At 36.4% G+C, this 17,488-nt stretch overlaps 1 protein-coding gene across 5 annotated transcripts in view; it reads left to right on the top strand.

The window, feature by feature from the left end:
* LOC145668710 (sodium-coupled monocarboxylate transporter 1-like) overlaps nucleotides 1–15,202 on the top strand; it is a 136,310-nt gene extending 121,108 nt beyond the window's left edge. For 4 of the 5 annotated variants that reach the window (XM_081736810.1, XM_081736811.1, XM_081736812.1 and 1 more), the window contains 4 exons: nucleotides 2,558–2,735; nucleotides 9,540–9,626; nucleotides 11,902–12,071; nucleotides 12,952–15,202. In XM_081736810.1, coding sequence (XP_081592936.1) covers nucleotides 2,558–2,735; nucleotides 9,540–9,626; nucleotides 11,902–12,071; nucleotides 12,952–13,177 — 661 coding nt within the window. In that variant the 3' untranslated portion in view covers nucleotides 13,178–15,202. The remainder of the gene's footprint in view (nucleotides 1–2,557; nucleotides 2,736–9,539; nucleotides 9,627–11,901; nucleotides 12,072–12,951) is intronic. The other variant, XM_081736813.1, reaches the window with a different exon arrangement.
* Nucleotides 15,203–17,488: the final 2,286 nt, after the last annotated feature.

Here is a 17,488-nt window from a genome sequence, read left to right as displayed (position 1 = left end):
CCCCCTAGTTAAAACTGTCATACTTTTCTACTGGAAGTGATACATACAAAAATGTTTGCGATACATTCCGACACAAATGTTGTTAAACGATTTGCATAGGTCTCGTTTCGAAATTCCGAGGGGGCATCAAAACGGCAGCCCCGTAGCTTGAAACTCTCGTATCTTTGTACCGGAAGTGGTACAGAAAAGAGTTTAGCGAAACGTTCCTGTTCAAAAGTAGTGCAAAGAGTGGGCATAGGTTTCATTTCGAAATTACTGGGTGCGGGGCTGCCGTTACCACAGCCCCTCTTGAAAACTCATATAACTTCGTACCGGAAGTGGAACAAACGAAACTTTTTGCGGTACATTCCGGCACAAACGTAGCACACGCGATTGGCATAGGTTTTGTTTCGAAATTCCAAGGTTGGAGGCTGCCGTTTCTCCAGTCCCCCCCCCCACTTTAAAACCCTTATAACTTCGTACCGGAAGTGGTACAAACGAAAATGTTTGAGGTACATTCCGGCACAAACGTAGCACACACGATTGCCATAGGTTTTGTTTCGAAATTCCAAGGTTGGAGGCTGCCGTTTCTCCAGCCCCCCCACTTTCAAACCCTTATAACTTCGTACCGAAAGTGGTACAAACGAAAATTTTTGCGGTACATTCCGGCACAAACGTAGCACAAACGATTGCCATAGGTTTTGTTTTGAAATTTTTAGGTGGGGGGCTGCCGTTTCCCCAGCCCCCACTTTTAAACACTTATAACTTCGTACCGGAAGTGGTACAAACGAAAATTTCTGCGGTACATTCAGGCATAAACCTAGCACAAACGATTAACATAAATTTTGCTTTGAAATTCCTAGGTGGGGGAGCTGCCGTTTCCCCAGCCCACCACTACCGGAAGTGGTACAATCGAAAATTTTTGCGGTACATTCCGGCACAAACGAAGCACAAACAATTAGCATAGTTTTTGTTTCGAAATTCCAAGGTTGCAGGCTTCTGTTTCTGCAGCCCCTCCACTTCAAAACCCTTATAACTTCGTACCGGATGTGGTACAAACGAAAATTTTTGCGGTACATTCCGGCACAAACGTAGCACAAACGATTGGCATAGGTTTTGTTTTGAAATTCCTAGGTGGGGGCTGCCGTTTCCCCAGCCTCCCACTTCAAAACCCTTATAACTTCGTACCGGAAGTGGTACAAACGAAAATGTTTACGGTACATTCCGGCACAAACGTAGCACAAACGATTGCCATAGGTTTTGTTCCGAAATTCCAAGTTTGGAGGCAGCCGTTTCTCCAGCCCCCCACTTTAAAACCCTTATAACTTCGTACCGGAAGTGGTACAAACGAAAATTTTTGCGGTACATTCCGGCACAAACGTAGCACAAACGATTGGCATACCTTTTGTTTCGAAATTCCAAGGTTGGAGGCTTCCGTTTCTCCAGCCCCCCTACTTTGAAACCCTTATAACTTCGTACCGGAGGTGGTACAAACGAAAATTTTTGCGGTACATTCCGGCACAAACGTAGCACAAACGATTGCCATAGGTTTTGTTTCGAAATTCCACGTTTGGAGGCTGCCGTTTCTCCAGCCCCCCACTTTAAAACCCTTATAACTTCGTACCGGAAGTGGTACAAACGAAAATTTTTGCGGTACATTCCGGCACAAACGTAGCGCAAATGATTGGCATAGGTTTTGTTTTGAAATTCCTAGGTGGGGGGCTGCCGTTTCCCCAGCCCCCCACTTTAAAACCCTTATAACTTCGTACCGGAAGTGGTACAAACGAAAATTTTTGCGGTACATTCCGGCACAAACGTAGCACAAACGATTGGCATAGGTTTTTTTTTCGAAACTCCAAGGTGGGGGGGCTGGCGAAATGCACCTGTAACTCAACAATCTACAACGTTTTCCGTGACAAATAGTTTATTCCAATTAAAGTTTGAAACTGCTTGCCTGAGTATGAAATACAGCTCCTGATTTTATTATTTATTTATTGTTTACATTGTTTATTAGAATTTTTAAAAGAAAATTGAGTTGAAAATTGGAAGAACTCACCTTACAACCATCCAACCTCCATTCTATATTTTACTCAAAACAGTCATGAAGTAAAAGACAGGATATCAAAATGAATTACCAGATTTTGACTGTAAACTTACGTAATTAAAAGCCATTAAAATTTTCGATTAAAGCTTATGTATAAGCAGTATTCTAAATCAATCGTACAGTAGAAAGTAAAAAACGGTTTTCCAATGCTAGATTTTCACTTGCCAAATCACTTTGGAATAAATAGACCAATTGGTACAAAATTTTCTTGATATGAAAAAAAAAAAAACCGCAATGCTGTGTACGTTACCAAAAACTGTAATACTGTGTCATTACCAAAAAATGAACAGTTTGTTCCAAAGTTATCGAAAAAAGAATAAAATTTAACTGTACATATTTGTTCCTTTCTCGTACTTCATTGACTTACCAATGAGACAGGAGCATATGATCGAAATGCTTACAACTAATTTATATTTAATAATAGTTGAAAACCATATTTCAATGCAGTGAAACAGTTAAATTTTATCTTTCTAGTTCTATTTCTATTGGGCTTAACTCACTGGCCGCAATCACCATCAAAGACTTCATACCTCAGGCAAAGAATCTTAAAGACGATCGAGTACTCTGGTTAGCAAAATTGTTATCTGCTGGTTATGGTGTTGTTGGCTTTGCTCTCACATTTGTAGTAGAACGTCTTGGTGGCGTGTTGCAAGTAGGTTTCCTTTTTTTTCACATTAATATTTTAAAAAAGACTAATTAATACTTTGATTTACATTCACTCATTTCAGTTCAAAGTGTTTATTTCAAAGTAGCTGGCCAAAGTATTGTTTTCTCATTTAACAACGTAAAGACTATGGTATGTACTTAACTAAAAGAATACGGAAGGTTCAAATTTGTCCATGCTTTTTGATTTGGTTTCCCAAGTCTGTGCAATAATGAATGTCATGAATCATTCCATCACTTGGTACCAAGAACTTACATTATTTTCACTTACCTTAAATATCATGTGTTCTTTCCTTTTCACTAGCTGAAGAATATATGTACAACCACAAACAGCGTGTAAATTTTAATACAAATATGTTCAAACGTGAGATTTTAAATTATAATAATTTAAGAGAGAAAATATATAAAATCATACAAAAAGATCTTTTTATAAGAAAATGTGTAATATACAGTAACTATTGAAATTACTATTGAACACAAGTTTTGATCACGTACATTGAGAAAAATCCGTTCTCTGGACAGCGATATATTGTACAAATATGCGGATCCCTCTTGCTTACTACAGAAATCAGTGCGGAGCATATGTTCTCCGTATGCTACATCGCCACTGTTCTTAGATGTTATATCATGCCGTTACAGGATGTCTGATATCTAACAGTCTTCCTTATACAAGGTGTTCAATATACAATGCAACCCGAAGTTTGGGATAGTAGAACTTTTGAACCTGAAGTGATACACAAATAATGGTTACACCGAAATGAAGCCTTGTTCCAGGGGCGGATCCAGGACCGACTTCTGGGGGGTCGGTGGGTTATCATACTGCTAATTTGGAGGGCTCCAAACTTTGGGATGGGTTTTATTTATATATATAAAATAAGAAAGTTTCCTCTTCTGGAGGGGGGGTGATCGCCCCGATCGCCCCCTGGATCCGCCCCTGCCTTGTTCATGTATATATCTAGGAAGCAACGATTGAAGTACACTAGGAACCACACAGTCTTGCCAGATGTAACCGAAGGTGTAAGTCAATTTTTTTGCAAAACATGTAAATTGACTAGTGCTGTTGAATTTTTGTGACATTTGCGGTTTTCGGTTTTTGAGAAAACCGGTTTTCTGAAAACCGAAAACCGCAAATGCGGTTTTCAAAACCGAAACCGCAAATGCGGTTTTCAAAACCGAAACCGCAAATGCGGTTTTCAAAACCGAAACCGCAAATGCGGTTTTCAAAACCGAAACCGCAAAAGCGGTTTTCAAAACCGAAACCGCAAATGCGGTTTTCAAAACCGAAACCGCAAATGCGGTTTTCAAAACCGAAACCGCAAATGCGGTTTTCAGAATCGAAACCGCAAAAGCGGTTTTCAAAACCGAAACCGCAAATGCGTTTTTCAAAACCGAAACCAATGTTTTTAATTACACCTTTTAACAATTGTGAAAGCATCTATCGATCGAGACAATTGTATTGATTTATGTCTGTGTTTCAACTTTTTTTTATTTGCTCCCGTTTCCTCCCACTTTCTTACGGTTTAGAACTCCGTAAGTACTGATGTGAACTTGTGTGTTACAAATACTGACCTGGGATCATTTGCACGTTTTTTTTTTTTTTAGTTACTTCTTTGATGACATTTCCAAGGTACTTTTCGGTTGCAGGGAAGCAAACTGGACCCCACCTGATTTTTATATATTTTGTAAAGTAGAGCACGAGGAACACGAATCTTAAGGAATTTTGACATTCCGACTTCCCGAACTCGAGATACTAGAACTTATACAGTAGTTTTACATAGTATGTATAAAATTAATGAAGAAAGTTCTGTCGCTTTTTGACCTATCACCTTAGAACATCGATATGTCACCTAAGACCAGGGGTGTAGCCAGCAGGTTTCTGTAGGAGGGCCCCGTCGTTTTTGAAGGGGGGCAGCTACAATCTAAAAAAATGTGTTACAGCTAGTGTTTTTGAAGCCTGAAAAAAACTGGAAAATTTTGGTTTCCTTCCGGAAAACTAAAAACACTGTTTTAGCTTATTATTATTATTATTATTATTATTATTATTATTATTATTATTATTATTATTATTATTATTAATAATAATAATAATAATAATAATAATAATAATAATAATAATAATAATAATAATAATAATAATAATTTCATAAATTATATTACAGATAGTTTGTATTATGTTTAACCAAGAACTACTGCCCCCGACCAAACATTATACCTTTGTGCATAACTATTTCAATACATAGAACCGATCTATATAGGTAAACAAGAAAGTTCTATCGCTTTCTCACTCACCACCTTCGGACATTCATATGTCACCTAACACGTATCTCGAAGATCAAGAATAGATCGACAACCTTCTGCAAACGTTCTGGAAGGCCATTTATTCCATCGCGGTAGAGGTTGGTGTTCCGTGAAGTGAAGAAGTTATCAAGTGCATTTTGCACCTCTACTTGGGATTTGAGCTGGCATCCTTTAAAGTGATTGTCCAAGGAAGGGAACAGATGATAATCGGACGGTGCAATGTCCAGGGAGTATGGCGGATGCAATAGTGTTTCCTATCCAAGGCGTAAAATGGTGTCCCGGGTCATCCTAGCCACGAGGGGCTTAGCGTTGTCCTGTAACATAAGGACCCCTTTGGGAGTTTTGAGTTTCTCTTGAACACGGCTCAACTGCTGACAGTACACAGTTGAATTGATGCGATGACCAGCTGGTAGCAGTTCCCAATGCACGATGCCACGAGCAGTTCATCAACACACAGGAGGACTTTCTTCTGATGTAGTACTGGTTTCGGCTGTCTTGGAACCGTTCATGGGATGCTAACCAATTATGACGGCGCCGTGGAACTTCGTACAGGACCCATTTCTCATCACATGACAACACCTTGTCCAGAAATGGCTCCTTCCTCAGACGAGACAGCAAAGAAACACAGGTGTCTGCTTGCGTTGCCTTTTGACCCGGAATCAAGTTATGTGGGACCCATCGACCCAACTTCTAGTGTTTCCTCAGTTGAAGGTGCTGCTGAATGGTTTCGCCACTCACACTAAATTGTCCCCATGCCGTAAGCGTCGGTGGACCACAAATGGGCAATTAGCGACATCACGCCAAACATTGGCGGCGCCGCAGCGACGATCCCCGGTGGCCCCTCTACCGTTTTGAAAATTATGCCACCAGCGGCAGAGATGCGACAAAACGCCAATGAACCACAAAATTACTCCCCCAAATGTTAAATCGGTTATATGTGTGATTTAGTTACATTAAGGTGAGTCTAAAAAACACTTTTAAAAAGTACCAAAAAATTACCCCGAAGGGGACTCAAACCACCAACCTTATGATTACTAGGGAAGTGTTCTTCCTACTTCGCTACGATGGCGATGAAGGAAACGTTGCTTGTAAAGGGATAAATGTTAAGATCTTTTTAATTTGGTCAATCACAGTGCTCCTTTAACCGTGTATATTCGACGATAACTGTTTGGAATTAGATAAAATGTGTTCGCCATGTAATTTTGTAACAAAATGACGCGTGTCTATTTACTTTATTTCATAGTTCTCACATACTCACTTTCTAATGATCGACGACAGTTGTCATCTAAATTCATACAATTATCGCACTTATCTCAAGATTTTTCACGTCATGATGTTGAGGCAGAGGTTATTCTTGACCCTCGGAGCTCACTTTAGGAACAATTCGTCAGCAAAAAATAATATATAATAATAACCGCATGCACATGACTGGCGACAGTTCGTGTTGGTCCCTTCACGATTCTCCGCGAAGAATTTAAGAAGTGCGGACCAAGACGAAGTTCTCGCTGGTCGCTGCTACGCGGTGGTACTTCAACACCCCGACGCGAGATATATGTTTCGACTCGACGAAACCCGGCCGCCAGTTAGGGCCAACTATCGCAGACCTACGCAAAAAGTGACAGAACTTTCTTGGTTACTTTTATACATAAGACTGATTTTCTTTGAAATTGCATTTAATTTATTTTAAGATTTTCTGAAAAAAATGTTTATTTATTATTCGTGACTAAAAAGACATAATTATTTTATTAACAGCTATATCTCACTTCCTGTTTTACACGAAATAGCATTTAAAAAAGGGAATGAATTCCAAACTGAAAAACTGAATAAAAACGTTGCTTTTCACCAAATTTTCTATCTGATAAAAAGTTTTCTTAAAACACTAATTACAGCATATAAATAATATAATGTACTTACGATTTAGTACCATTGTTTTATGATAGAATTTATAGTACCTTGTCAAAACGTTTGTCTTCAAACTGTCAAATACAAATCGCCGTAAATTGTGGAATCTACTGTCACAAAAAGTATACCATACTATTTTCGGATCGCTATAAGGAAGAAATACCATACTATTTTGTGATCGGTATGGTAAAATACTATTTTTCCATACTATTTTACCGTAAATTATTAATTATATGTAAACATTGTTATTTTTAAATGACTGAAGCGAAGTAATCTCACGATGATGTTTTAACATCTGGTCATTAGGAGGGCCAGGAAATCATTTGGGGAGCCTGGCCCCGTGGCTACACCCCTGCCTAAGACGTACCTGGAAGATCAAAAATAGTACCCATCAGTATCAACGACCTTCTGAAAACGTTCGGGATGGGCATGGATTCCTTCGCGGTAGAACTTGGTTTGCCGTGAAGGAAAGAAGATATCAAGTGCATTTTGCACCTTTACTATGGAGTTGGACTTTAGTTCTCTAATGTGAGTGTCCAAGAAATGGTTCAGGGGTAATTGAACGGTGCATTGTCCAGGGAGTATGGCGGTTGCAATAGTGTAGGATGGTGTAGGATGGTGTCCTGGGTCACTCTAATCATGTGGGGCTTAGCGTTGTCCCGTAACGGTAGAACCCCTTAGCGATTGAGAAGTGCTGGCTCCAGGGTTTTGAGTTTTTCTTGAACACGGCTCAACTGCTGACAGTAGACAGTTGCATTAATGTTCTGCTCTGACCAGCCGGTAGCAGTTCCCGATTTTTCTCCAATCCCAAAAAGCGGGTGGTTTTTCGTGATTAAGATAGCGAGGGACGAATATAGAACCTGACAATCGGGTGGTACCTGCAAAAAATCGGGTAATATGACAACACTAAGCTAAATAGAAAATAAGGTATATCCCTATTTAAGATCACTACACCTGCAACCCATGAAATCCAATTTGAAATCTCATCCACTTAGACTGAGATCTTTTATATTATCATTACTCTTTCACTTTGTTTCTAAATAGTACTGCCACTCTTTCTTTTGTTAACAAAAAAACACCACCTCCCTTTCTTAAAAAAAAGAAAAGAAAAAAAATTAGATCGCAATACACAATTTTATTGTTGATTTGTTGCCACTCCGATAAATGTGAATGTTGTGGTTTTGCATGTGTTGACTGGTTTCTTATCGCAAGTCCCGGACACCTGCAATAGTTCATACGTGAAGGGAACACCGATCATATTTTATTCTATATCTTTTTACTTCCCAATAACGATAGCCGTGCCTCTTTGTGAGAAACTGCAACTTATTTTTTTTTATTCTGCCAATTGTAAAAGAATACTAAACAAGAATTTCCCTACACGTTAAGACATTTTAAGAAAAAATATCTTCTTTCGCCTCTGCAAATTTTGAGCATTTTTTCCCTACGTCGGGGGAAATTTCCCTCCATCTGGCAACTGTGAGCCGAAGATGGGAAAGATTCTTTGCTGTTTCCTCGTCGTTACTTGATAATAGTGCTCTCGAATTTTTGTGACTTCTGCAGTTTTCGGTTTTTGAGAAAATCGGTTTTCAAAACCGAAACCGCAAAAGCGGTTTTCAAAACCGAAACCGCAAATGCGGTTTTCAAAACCGACATTTCGGTTTTATGAAATTTCACTTTTTTCAAAAACCGGTTTTCGGTTTTTTCAAAAACCGATTTCGACAGCACTAAAATTGACTCATAACTCATACGTATGGATGTTCTGTCGTTAATTTTCAGTTTGTTTAGTTGGAGTAGCTTGGAAACTATGGAGCAGAAAAAAGAATATTTCATTTCCACAGATAACTAATCGGATGAGGCCTCTGTGAGGGGAGCTAGGGAAATCGTAGTGCCCCCTGTTTTGATTCAAACACTGGTTCACACGTTTCACCAGATTAGAAGCAACTTTACGAAGATTAGACGTGTTAATGTTCTCAATGGCACTACGAATATTCATTTCCAGGTCTTGAATAGTTCGAGAATTGTTCGGGTATACCTCTTGCTTTAAATAGCCCAATAGAAATGAATAGCAGATTTGCCGGGTGCATGTGATAATATAATATCAATAACTCATAATATAAATCAGTAATAAACAAACTACAGCCCCTAACAGGTTATGTCCAGTCCATGAAATGATTCCTATTCTGACGAGTATAGAGAAGAATAGGGTTACCTCGAGAGAGTTGTATTAGAAACTGACAGATGAGTATTTTAACTTCGCTTATGGAAATCACTGCATCCCATTTCGAATCATATTGTGAGCAACAAAATAGGGCTTAGTATTACAAGAATTTTGTAAAATGTACAGCTGTTGTTTTTAGTAAATTATATTGACCCACCTGAAGTTTTTTCTTTGGCCTCCTCCTAAAAAAAAAGTTTGTACATCACTGTATAATAGTTTACTAGGCATAAAATTTTATTGAATTTATCGTGTAATTTGTTTTAAAGATTTTTCTATCTAATATTTTTGCTATTTTTTGAGCTACAGTACGTCATGAATTTCACAATGTTGTATTCAAACAAGTTATCAAATCTTTCCTTTATTATTTATTTTTAGTTATCAATAAGTCTTATTGGAATGATTGGCGGTCCTGCTTTGGGCATCTTTACCCTAGGAATGTTCTATCCCTGGTGCAACTCCATAGTAAGTACAGAAGATAGATATTAGAAATGTCTCAACTCGAGAAAAATTTCAGGCACTTCTTCCTAAAATCCATCTACATTTTCCGCTAGATCTACTATAGCTATTCGATACTTATTTAATTTGGAAGAGTATTTTACTTGAGGAAAACATGGTACGATATTCATATTGTGTACTAGAACATGGATATATATTTATTTCAGAAATGTAACATATTTACTGCCCAAACTAACGTAGAAAACCGTAGTTTGCATTCCTACATTCCCATTCTCCCTCATGAATGGGAGCTTTTGGTGAGCTGAAAATTTAGTATCATTATCCATGTGGATCAGGATATTTTTTAACAGAATTATAAAATCCTTTTTATGCAAATATGAATTTTATGGGTTTAACTTTGCTATTTATTAGAATTTCTCATTCCCGAACGTTACATGAAACTGACTAATGAAACAAAGCACTACCAGTTGTGCCCTTCATATAACAACACGAGAGCTACAGCCGCTTAGACAACGAAATAGCGAAAAAGATTGTTGTTGTGTAAGAATTAATGACATAAAAATACAAGTAAGTATCTTCTTACAGAAATAATTAGCTTTGATGTTAAATATATAAGGAAGCTCCTTCGTGGCTAAGTGGTTAGCTTACACGCCTGTGGCGTGGGAGTCCCGGGTTCAATTCCCGGCGGGAGCTCATGTGTTTCAAATTCCTCGTTAATCAGTAGGTCCCGTCTCATATAATCTCGCTGCTAAAAGAGACGTTGAACTCAAAATCAACTCAACTTAAATATATAAGGATTAGATTTGCAATATTGAAACACCACCAACGCCTCAAGACACTATTTACTGAGTGAAGAAAGTAGGAAGAAACATGAGTTGCATTAGTGTTTTTGAATCGCTGATCCTATGTAAACAACGACTGTGTTGCTTATATATTCGAAATTGGATATATTAAGGATAATTGGATAAAAAGCAAAATATGCGAAGATTTAATTTTGTTTCGTGTATATTTACGAGGATGCAGATAAGAAAGAAGTCTATTGGACACATTTTTTAATGTTAAGCAATTGACGCTTTTGGGCTACTGTTCCTCAAGGATATTATATCATCACAGGTATCTAACGTGTAACTAGACCTAACAATTAATGTCCTTACTAGTTGAAGCATTTACCAACGAGCAAACACAAATTTTATCTTTAAGGACGATAAGCATGGCATAAGGTTCCATCAGAGTGTATTGCGAATAGAAAAATGCTATAAAGGTAGGTGGAACCTTAATATGTTAAGTGGCTCATTTAGGTTTTTGAAACAGAAAGAGCCGAATGCAGAGATTTGCTTAAGTTGGAGATGTGAAAATCGGTATAAACCCTATAAACTCAAATAAATGTAACGAAATATGTGTGTCAGCATTTTCGATAATTTCGATCCTAAGGAGCAAAAGGAATTCATTTCTATATTACCGAAGATTTGTTTTTGTAATTACTTTTCATTGAAATTCCTAAGGGAAAAAGGAGGTTCAAAAGTTTTCCATAAACTTAGTCACCCCATGTGAAGAACGAATATTTAATCTAATATTAAAATAAAATTCCTTGGAAGTGTAGAAGTTTTATTTCAGTTGTTTCACAAAACTAAGTCTTCGAAATATTTTTCAGGTTATTGAGACGTATACACAAGAATACACTGCTTTTAGTCTACTAAAAATATTAATTCGGCAAACAATTTAAAAGGAATTTAATCGTACTTACTTTCCATTTTTAGTAGTACATTATAAATATACAATTCTCATGTAATCCTTCCCTATAATTAATATTAACGAATTTATATAATAAAATACAACAGACCAAAAATTATTGTGTATCAGGAACAATGACGACACTAAAGGAGGGGGCAGACGACACCCCGCCAGACATGTTGGTTGAAATATAAAACTAATATTTTCGATATACAAAAAAAAAAAAAAAAAAAAAAAAAAAAATAGTAGTCCTCCCAAAAAAATGTCTCTGCCGCAAGTAATTAAAGCTGGCGTCATCGCTGACCAGGAGAGATCGGGCAGATTGGATTAAATATAGAAATAATAAGTGGTACCCAATACGAAACATCTGAATGTATTCCTACAAGCATTATAGACTTGCTTTTTCTCTTCAGGATAATGAAAAATCAAGCTCTATCTGGTTAGTAATGAATCTGTTAAATAATTAAAAAATGTTACATTGATAATTTTAAACATAACACATGTACTTTTTAACATTTCATTTTTACTAAAATGAAACATTTACTTATAGGGAGCTTTTGTAGGGGCCTTTGTGAGTACTGTATTTCTCCTGTGGATTGGTATTGGTGCTCAAGTAGCAACCGGGGAAGGACTAATTGTGTATGAACGAAAACCTGTATCAACTATGCAATGTCTATGTAACTCAACTTCATATATCACTCCAGCACCAGCTACTAGCGGGTACGTTTTTATCGCTATAATTATTATATTTTATTTCTATATTATATTTCGAATTAAGTGTTGAATGAATGAAATGTGTGCTTGTCGATTATGTATTCTGTTTCAATGTACTCTGCATAACAGACAGTGCGGATGGAGTTGACATAACCATAGCATATAGAGGCTAATATAGGCTTCCGAAGAGATGACTATCAAGTAATTCACCTCCGAAAGTCTGCCCTTCACCGCCAGTATTCTTGACAAATATTTGACAGCGCACTTTCTACAGAAAAGCTTGTTTGTAGATGTGAACACATTAGTCAGTCTTGTCACTTACCTCTGTTAAGTGAAGACTCCTTGAGAGCACGCTTTCGGTTCAGAAGTTCAAATAATGCTGGAATGCAACACCTCAATTACAAATCGACAGGTGAATCCACACTAATCAACTGTAGGTCAAATATTTCATAATCCCAGCATTGTATAAGGACATAAACTAGATCATAAATCACGCTTTCTTTCACTAGAGACGACATAGAGTATAGAGTATGTCTAATTATGTATTAAAAATATGTCAGGTTACTCAGTGGTGCCCACCCCCCCTTATGTCCATGACGCACCCCCCCAATTGTCTATCCGTAGGTGTTCTTCCATGAAAAAAATCTTCTTTTCGATTAATTTACCCCCCATCAAACATATTTATATAGATTTTTAACCCCCCCAAATATTTCAATGACGCAGTTTGCGTCATAGCCCCCCCCCCTTGTGGGCACCCCTGGGTTACTCGCTATGTAGTAAGCAATTCGATTAATACTATAACTTTTATTAGTTTGTACGAAATATTATTGTAAGCTATTACTTACCAATATATCATTATACATATACGGTTTTTATTTTTTTACAGAAATGTTCTTCCTATCTACGAATTGTCATATATAATGTATTCTCCTTTGGGACTGCTAATGACTGTTGTGATTGGTCTTATAGTGAGTTTTCTGACAAAGCCACAAAAGCCAAAAGATGTGAATCCTGATTTATTGTCTCCTGTTGCTCTTTGGATATATGATAGATTACCAGAAGGAATAGCCAAGAAACTTGGACTAGATAGTTTACAAAACAAACAGAAGTGATCTAAGATAACTTTTAAGTAACAATTTCTCTCATAGAATTACACTACTGTATATTAAATATCTGAATGTTTTTATAAATGACATTGAATTTCTATCGTGTCCAAATTAGAAATTTTAGAGTTTATTTTTCCTCGATACTCAACCTCCAGAAATTATGTCTCTGTAACATAAGTGTTTTTCCTTGTTGAAACATGACTGTAACATAGTGTCGAACATTTTCGCTATCATTACGAATCATCTTCAGGCGTGAACGAAAATAAAGTTCGAATAATAAATAAAACTATAATTTCATGAAAATTATTTTATTTTTGTTATCTTGCTCAACGAAAAGGCTTTCTCAGTCAGATTGTTATGTGAAAGAACTGTATTATTTTAAAACAATGACCTTTATGCTGTTTAACCAATATGTATGAAAAAATTATAAAAGCAAAGTAAACCTTTTCGCTTGTTGATGAAATTGAATGAGGATCTTCTGTTTGTCAGTTGGAACACTCTCCCATGTCTAGTAATAACTTTTTCTTCTTACAATTGATATTAAATGGCTGCTTTTAATAAAATATTTTATTTTTTGAAATCTTGGCTTATTCTTTTATTATATTGCAATAATAGTATCTTGTCTTTTCTTTAAGGCTTGCAAAATGAATGATGATGAAGATGTATACCTTATTTTACCCTAGTTGCAACCAAGGGCGCCGATCGTGGGGGGCCCGGGCCCCCAAAGCTCATGTGGGCCCCCTATTGTATTTATGAATATACATTATTTGGCATAATTTGAGTGGAATTTGTCTAAAAATCTTCATATATATACCTTCTGCATCTGAATGGGCCTCCCCAAATTTACAAAGAAATCGGCGCCCTTAGTTGCAACCATTTTAGTGGATCTTGCAGATATCTTTCCTCTTACTAATATTTTTAAGGTTTATATGGTTCTCGGTGAGAAAAATAAACCAATTAAATTAAGATCACTGTAGTGATGAATTTTTGGAGACATTCCAAGGAAATTTTACTTAATAATCCATAATTGCGCTGAAAACTTCCAACAGTTAGCTGTAGAACCTTTAGCAGCACAATAATAATAATAATAATAATAATAATAATAATAATAATAATAATAATAATAATAATAATTTAAAAATTCTCAAGCTTGCAACCACATGATGAAAATGATAGAATAAATTCGAAATTAATCTGCAACTGAATTTAAAATGATTTGTTTAACGTTGACAGATTACTTGGATGAAACTAGTTTCAAATTGATTCATACATAATTAGTAGAGAGCGGATTTTAAGGTGCAGCACCTTTTCTAAAAATGTAGTTGTTATAACAACCAAAGTTCAAAATATGTATTTCCGGGCATAAAATGAACTGAAATGAACGCACTTTGTTGCACCTTTTTCGTGAATGTTTCACCTTTTTTGCTAGATACATAAGATTTCCCTTTTTGTTACTTCTTTTAGCCTTTAGCACCTTTATTGTCCCTTTTCTCTCTTTTTTTTTTAAATAGACAGAACAATATGTTTTATTTTCAATCTAGTTTACACATAACATTTCATAAATTTAGACGCAATCTTAACGGATTTGCTAGGGATAAATTTGCACTGAATTTGGGAAACAATCCGGACATAAAAAACGAACTTCCTGTCCATGCGCTTACAAGATATGTACCACTGGTTTCCGTTGATGTCGAGCGAAGTTGAGCTCCAAGCGACAGAAACTAAAATTCGAAAATATAGAAATGCTGTGCATAATCACGTATAACCAATTTCTGAAGACCCAAAAGTATGTGACGGTTTCTCAAGCCACAATATTGCTAAATTAAAGTTCTCTTTTTTAAAATACCAAGTTGGTTTTAACCACAATTTTATTACCAGAATGTTGAATGTTGTACAAGTTTTTGACTGAATAAAACAATTTTGCAATTTAACATTGTCCAATGTTTAAAGCCAAGACTAACAATATTTGTTTGTGTAATGAATAAAGAATGTTCATGTAACTGTATACTATAGCACTTAATAAAGATAGCCTATAAGCACCTTTTTTGCGCCTTTTTCAATGATTTTTCAGCCCCTTTTATTCCCTTTTTCCTACCACATTTTTGCACCTTAAAATCCGGTCCTTAATAATTAGCATTAGAATCACTATACCACATGCAGAAACTAGTGGTCGGCGACCTTAATTCACAAACGGGAAGTTTCACACTCAGTGGAAAGCCATCCTGACTGAAGTTCTTCCATAGTTTGTTCTACCAGGAGTAGTGGCGTATTTACGATTTTGTTTCGGGGAGGGCTTTGCTAACTTTCGGGGGGGCTTTGCCTGAAAATGTGAAAATTCTGCAAGATTTTCATATACTTTACTATAGTAAGATTTCGGGGGGGGCTTAAGCCCGGAAGCCCCCCCCTTAAATACGCCACTGACCAGGAGAAACCTGAGATGGCAATTTTAAATACATGACCTGACTGACTTCCTTTCCCATTGTTATTGTTGAATGTTTGGAATTAAACATGCCTTTTCAGCATCATATTATGCAAAATGCGGACCAATGAAAGTGGGATCCGACCTATTACTCAGGTAAGTATCTGAGGCAAATACTTCCACTTGGCTACGAATGAGTACCAGTGCTGCTGTATTGTTAATGATTTAATTATTCCAGTAAAATTAGTTTCATACGGTGTATATTGAAATTTGTTAAATACACAAAATAAAATTCAAACTGACGCCGTTTCACTGCTTTTAATACAGTATCTGGAGTATATATGAGGTATAGCACAAAAGTACTGTCATTGCATTACTGCCTGGCGTGTTCACTGCATTCGATATTCACACACCTCTGCATTCACTGTTGTTACTGTTTGTAACAACGAAAAGTAATTTTCTGACAAGTAAAGGTCCATATGATTGCCGTGCAAATTCGATACAAAAGTACAGAGTCTGACTGAATATGAAAAGGAATGGAGATCACCAAAAGTTAAGCTGCTAAGGACTATAGGGAGCAGAGTTAGGGAAGAGAAATTTTAAAATGTCTTCGAAATAAAAAAAAAAAAAAAGCAGTAATGACAGTGAAACTGAATATCTTGTAAAGAGTGAAAGTATGCAAACATAAAATCAACTTTCGAACCATAAGAAGGACAGACAATATAACTTGTATGCAACGGAAAGCTGTCCTGAACGGAAATGGTGTATAGAACCAGAACAATGAGATTCCGTTGTAAAGGTTTCATTGTATAATACATGACTAGAAGCAGTGATGCCAATTCCTTCAGATCCGTTTTCCCTTCACAAGCTTCAGAATTTCCCTTTTCCGGACAAAATTTCCCTTCACCCAAACCGTTCAAGTACTTAGTAAACGTATTTTTAATCGTTTTCGCTTCCACCCCCTCACCCCAATCTTATAACCACATACAAGCAGATACCTGACAGCCTTCCTTTGAGCTTACGCAGAATTTGAACTTGATTTGTTGTTTAGGTATCTAAGGCGTCGCGATAGAGGAGGGGAAAGGATATGGAAAGTGTAGGCCAGGATCTATGTTAAAGGTGCAATCTGTGCATTTGCCTGGTGTAACTAAGGAAAAACCCTCTGTCAGGACGGACTATCTAAAGAAATCATAAAAAATGTAAAATAAATATTATGTAAATTTAATTTTTATCCTAGACATCATGATAAATTTTAATATTAATGTAACCTAAGGTACAAAGAAAATATTAAGTATATATTTGGTATGTACTTACTTAAGAATAGCACTCCCATATTTACTGAAACGAATACGAACTGTTACGAAGAAAACTCTAGTTGCTACTGTCTTTGGCCGTACACGAGGCATGTTCGTAAGCACAATTCAAAGTTTAGAGATGCGGAATTCTTAAGAATTAATAATTCTGTGCGCACAGTCACCAGAAAATTTGTAAAGTTACACAAACACACATACACTAATGACCCAGTATTCGCCCATATATATATATATATATTTACATTCACGACACGCAGATTTTCTTCTCTGACATCGATTAATCCTCTTCACAATCAATTTTCTGGTTGGGAAAAACATCTTCTGATTGGGAAAACCAAACTTACAATAGTTGGAGTGATAATTTAATTGAGAAATATTTCATCTTATCGCATTGCATTTAATTCAACAATGGGAAGATTAATTTTGATAAAAGATTTTAAATAAGCATTGTTGTAATGTTTCGAATTTAACTGAATATGTTGATCGATGTGTAATGTTGATAAATATTAACGAATGCAAAGCAAGATAACTTGTGAGAATTTATGTGAAATATGTGCAACGGATTATGTTTGGAACAAATAAAAT

This window comes from Thermobia domestica, chromosome 13, assembly GCF_964235325.1.
Source record: "Thermobia domestica chromosome 13, izTheDome1.hap1.1, whole genome shotgun sequence".
In the NCBI taxonomy this organism is placed as follows: Eukaryota; Metazoa; Arthropoda; class Insecta; order Zygentoma; family Lepismatidae; genus Thermobia; species Thermobia domestica.
Note: the sequence above shows the minus strand (reverse complement) of the source record. Positions and strands in the feature narration are given on the sequence as shown.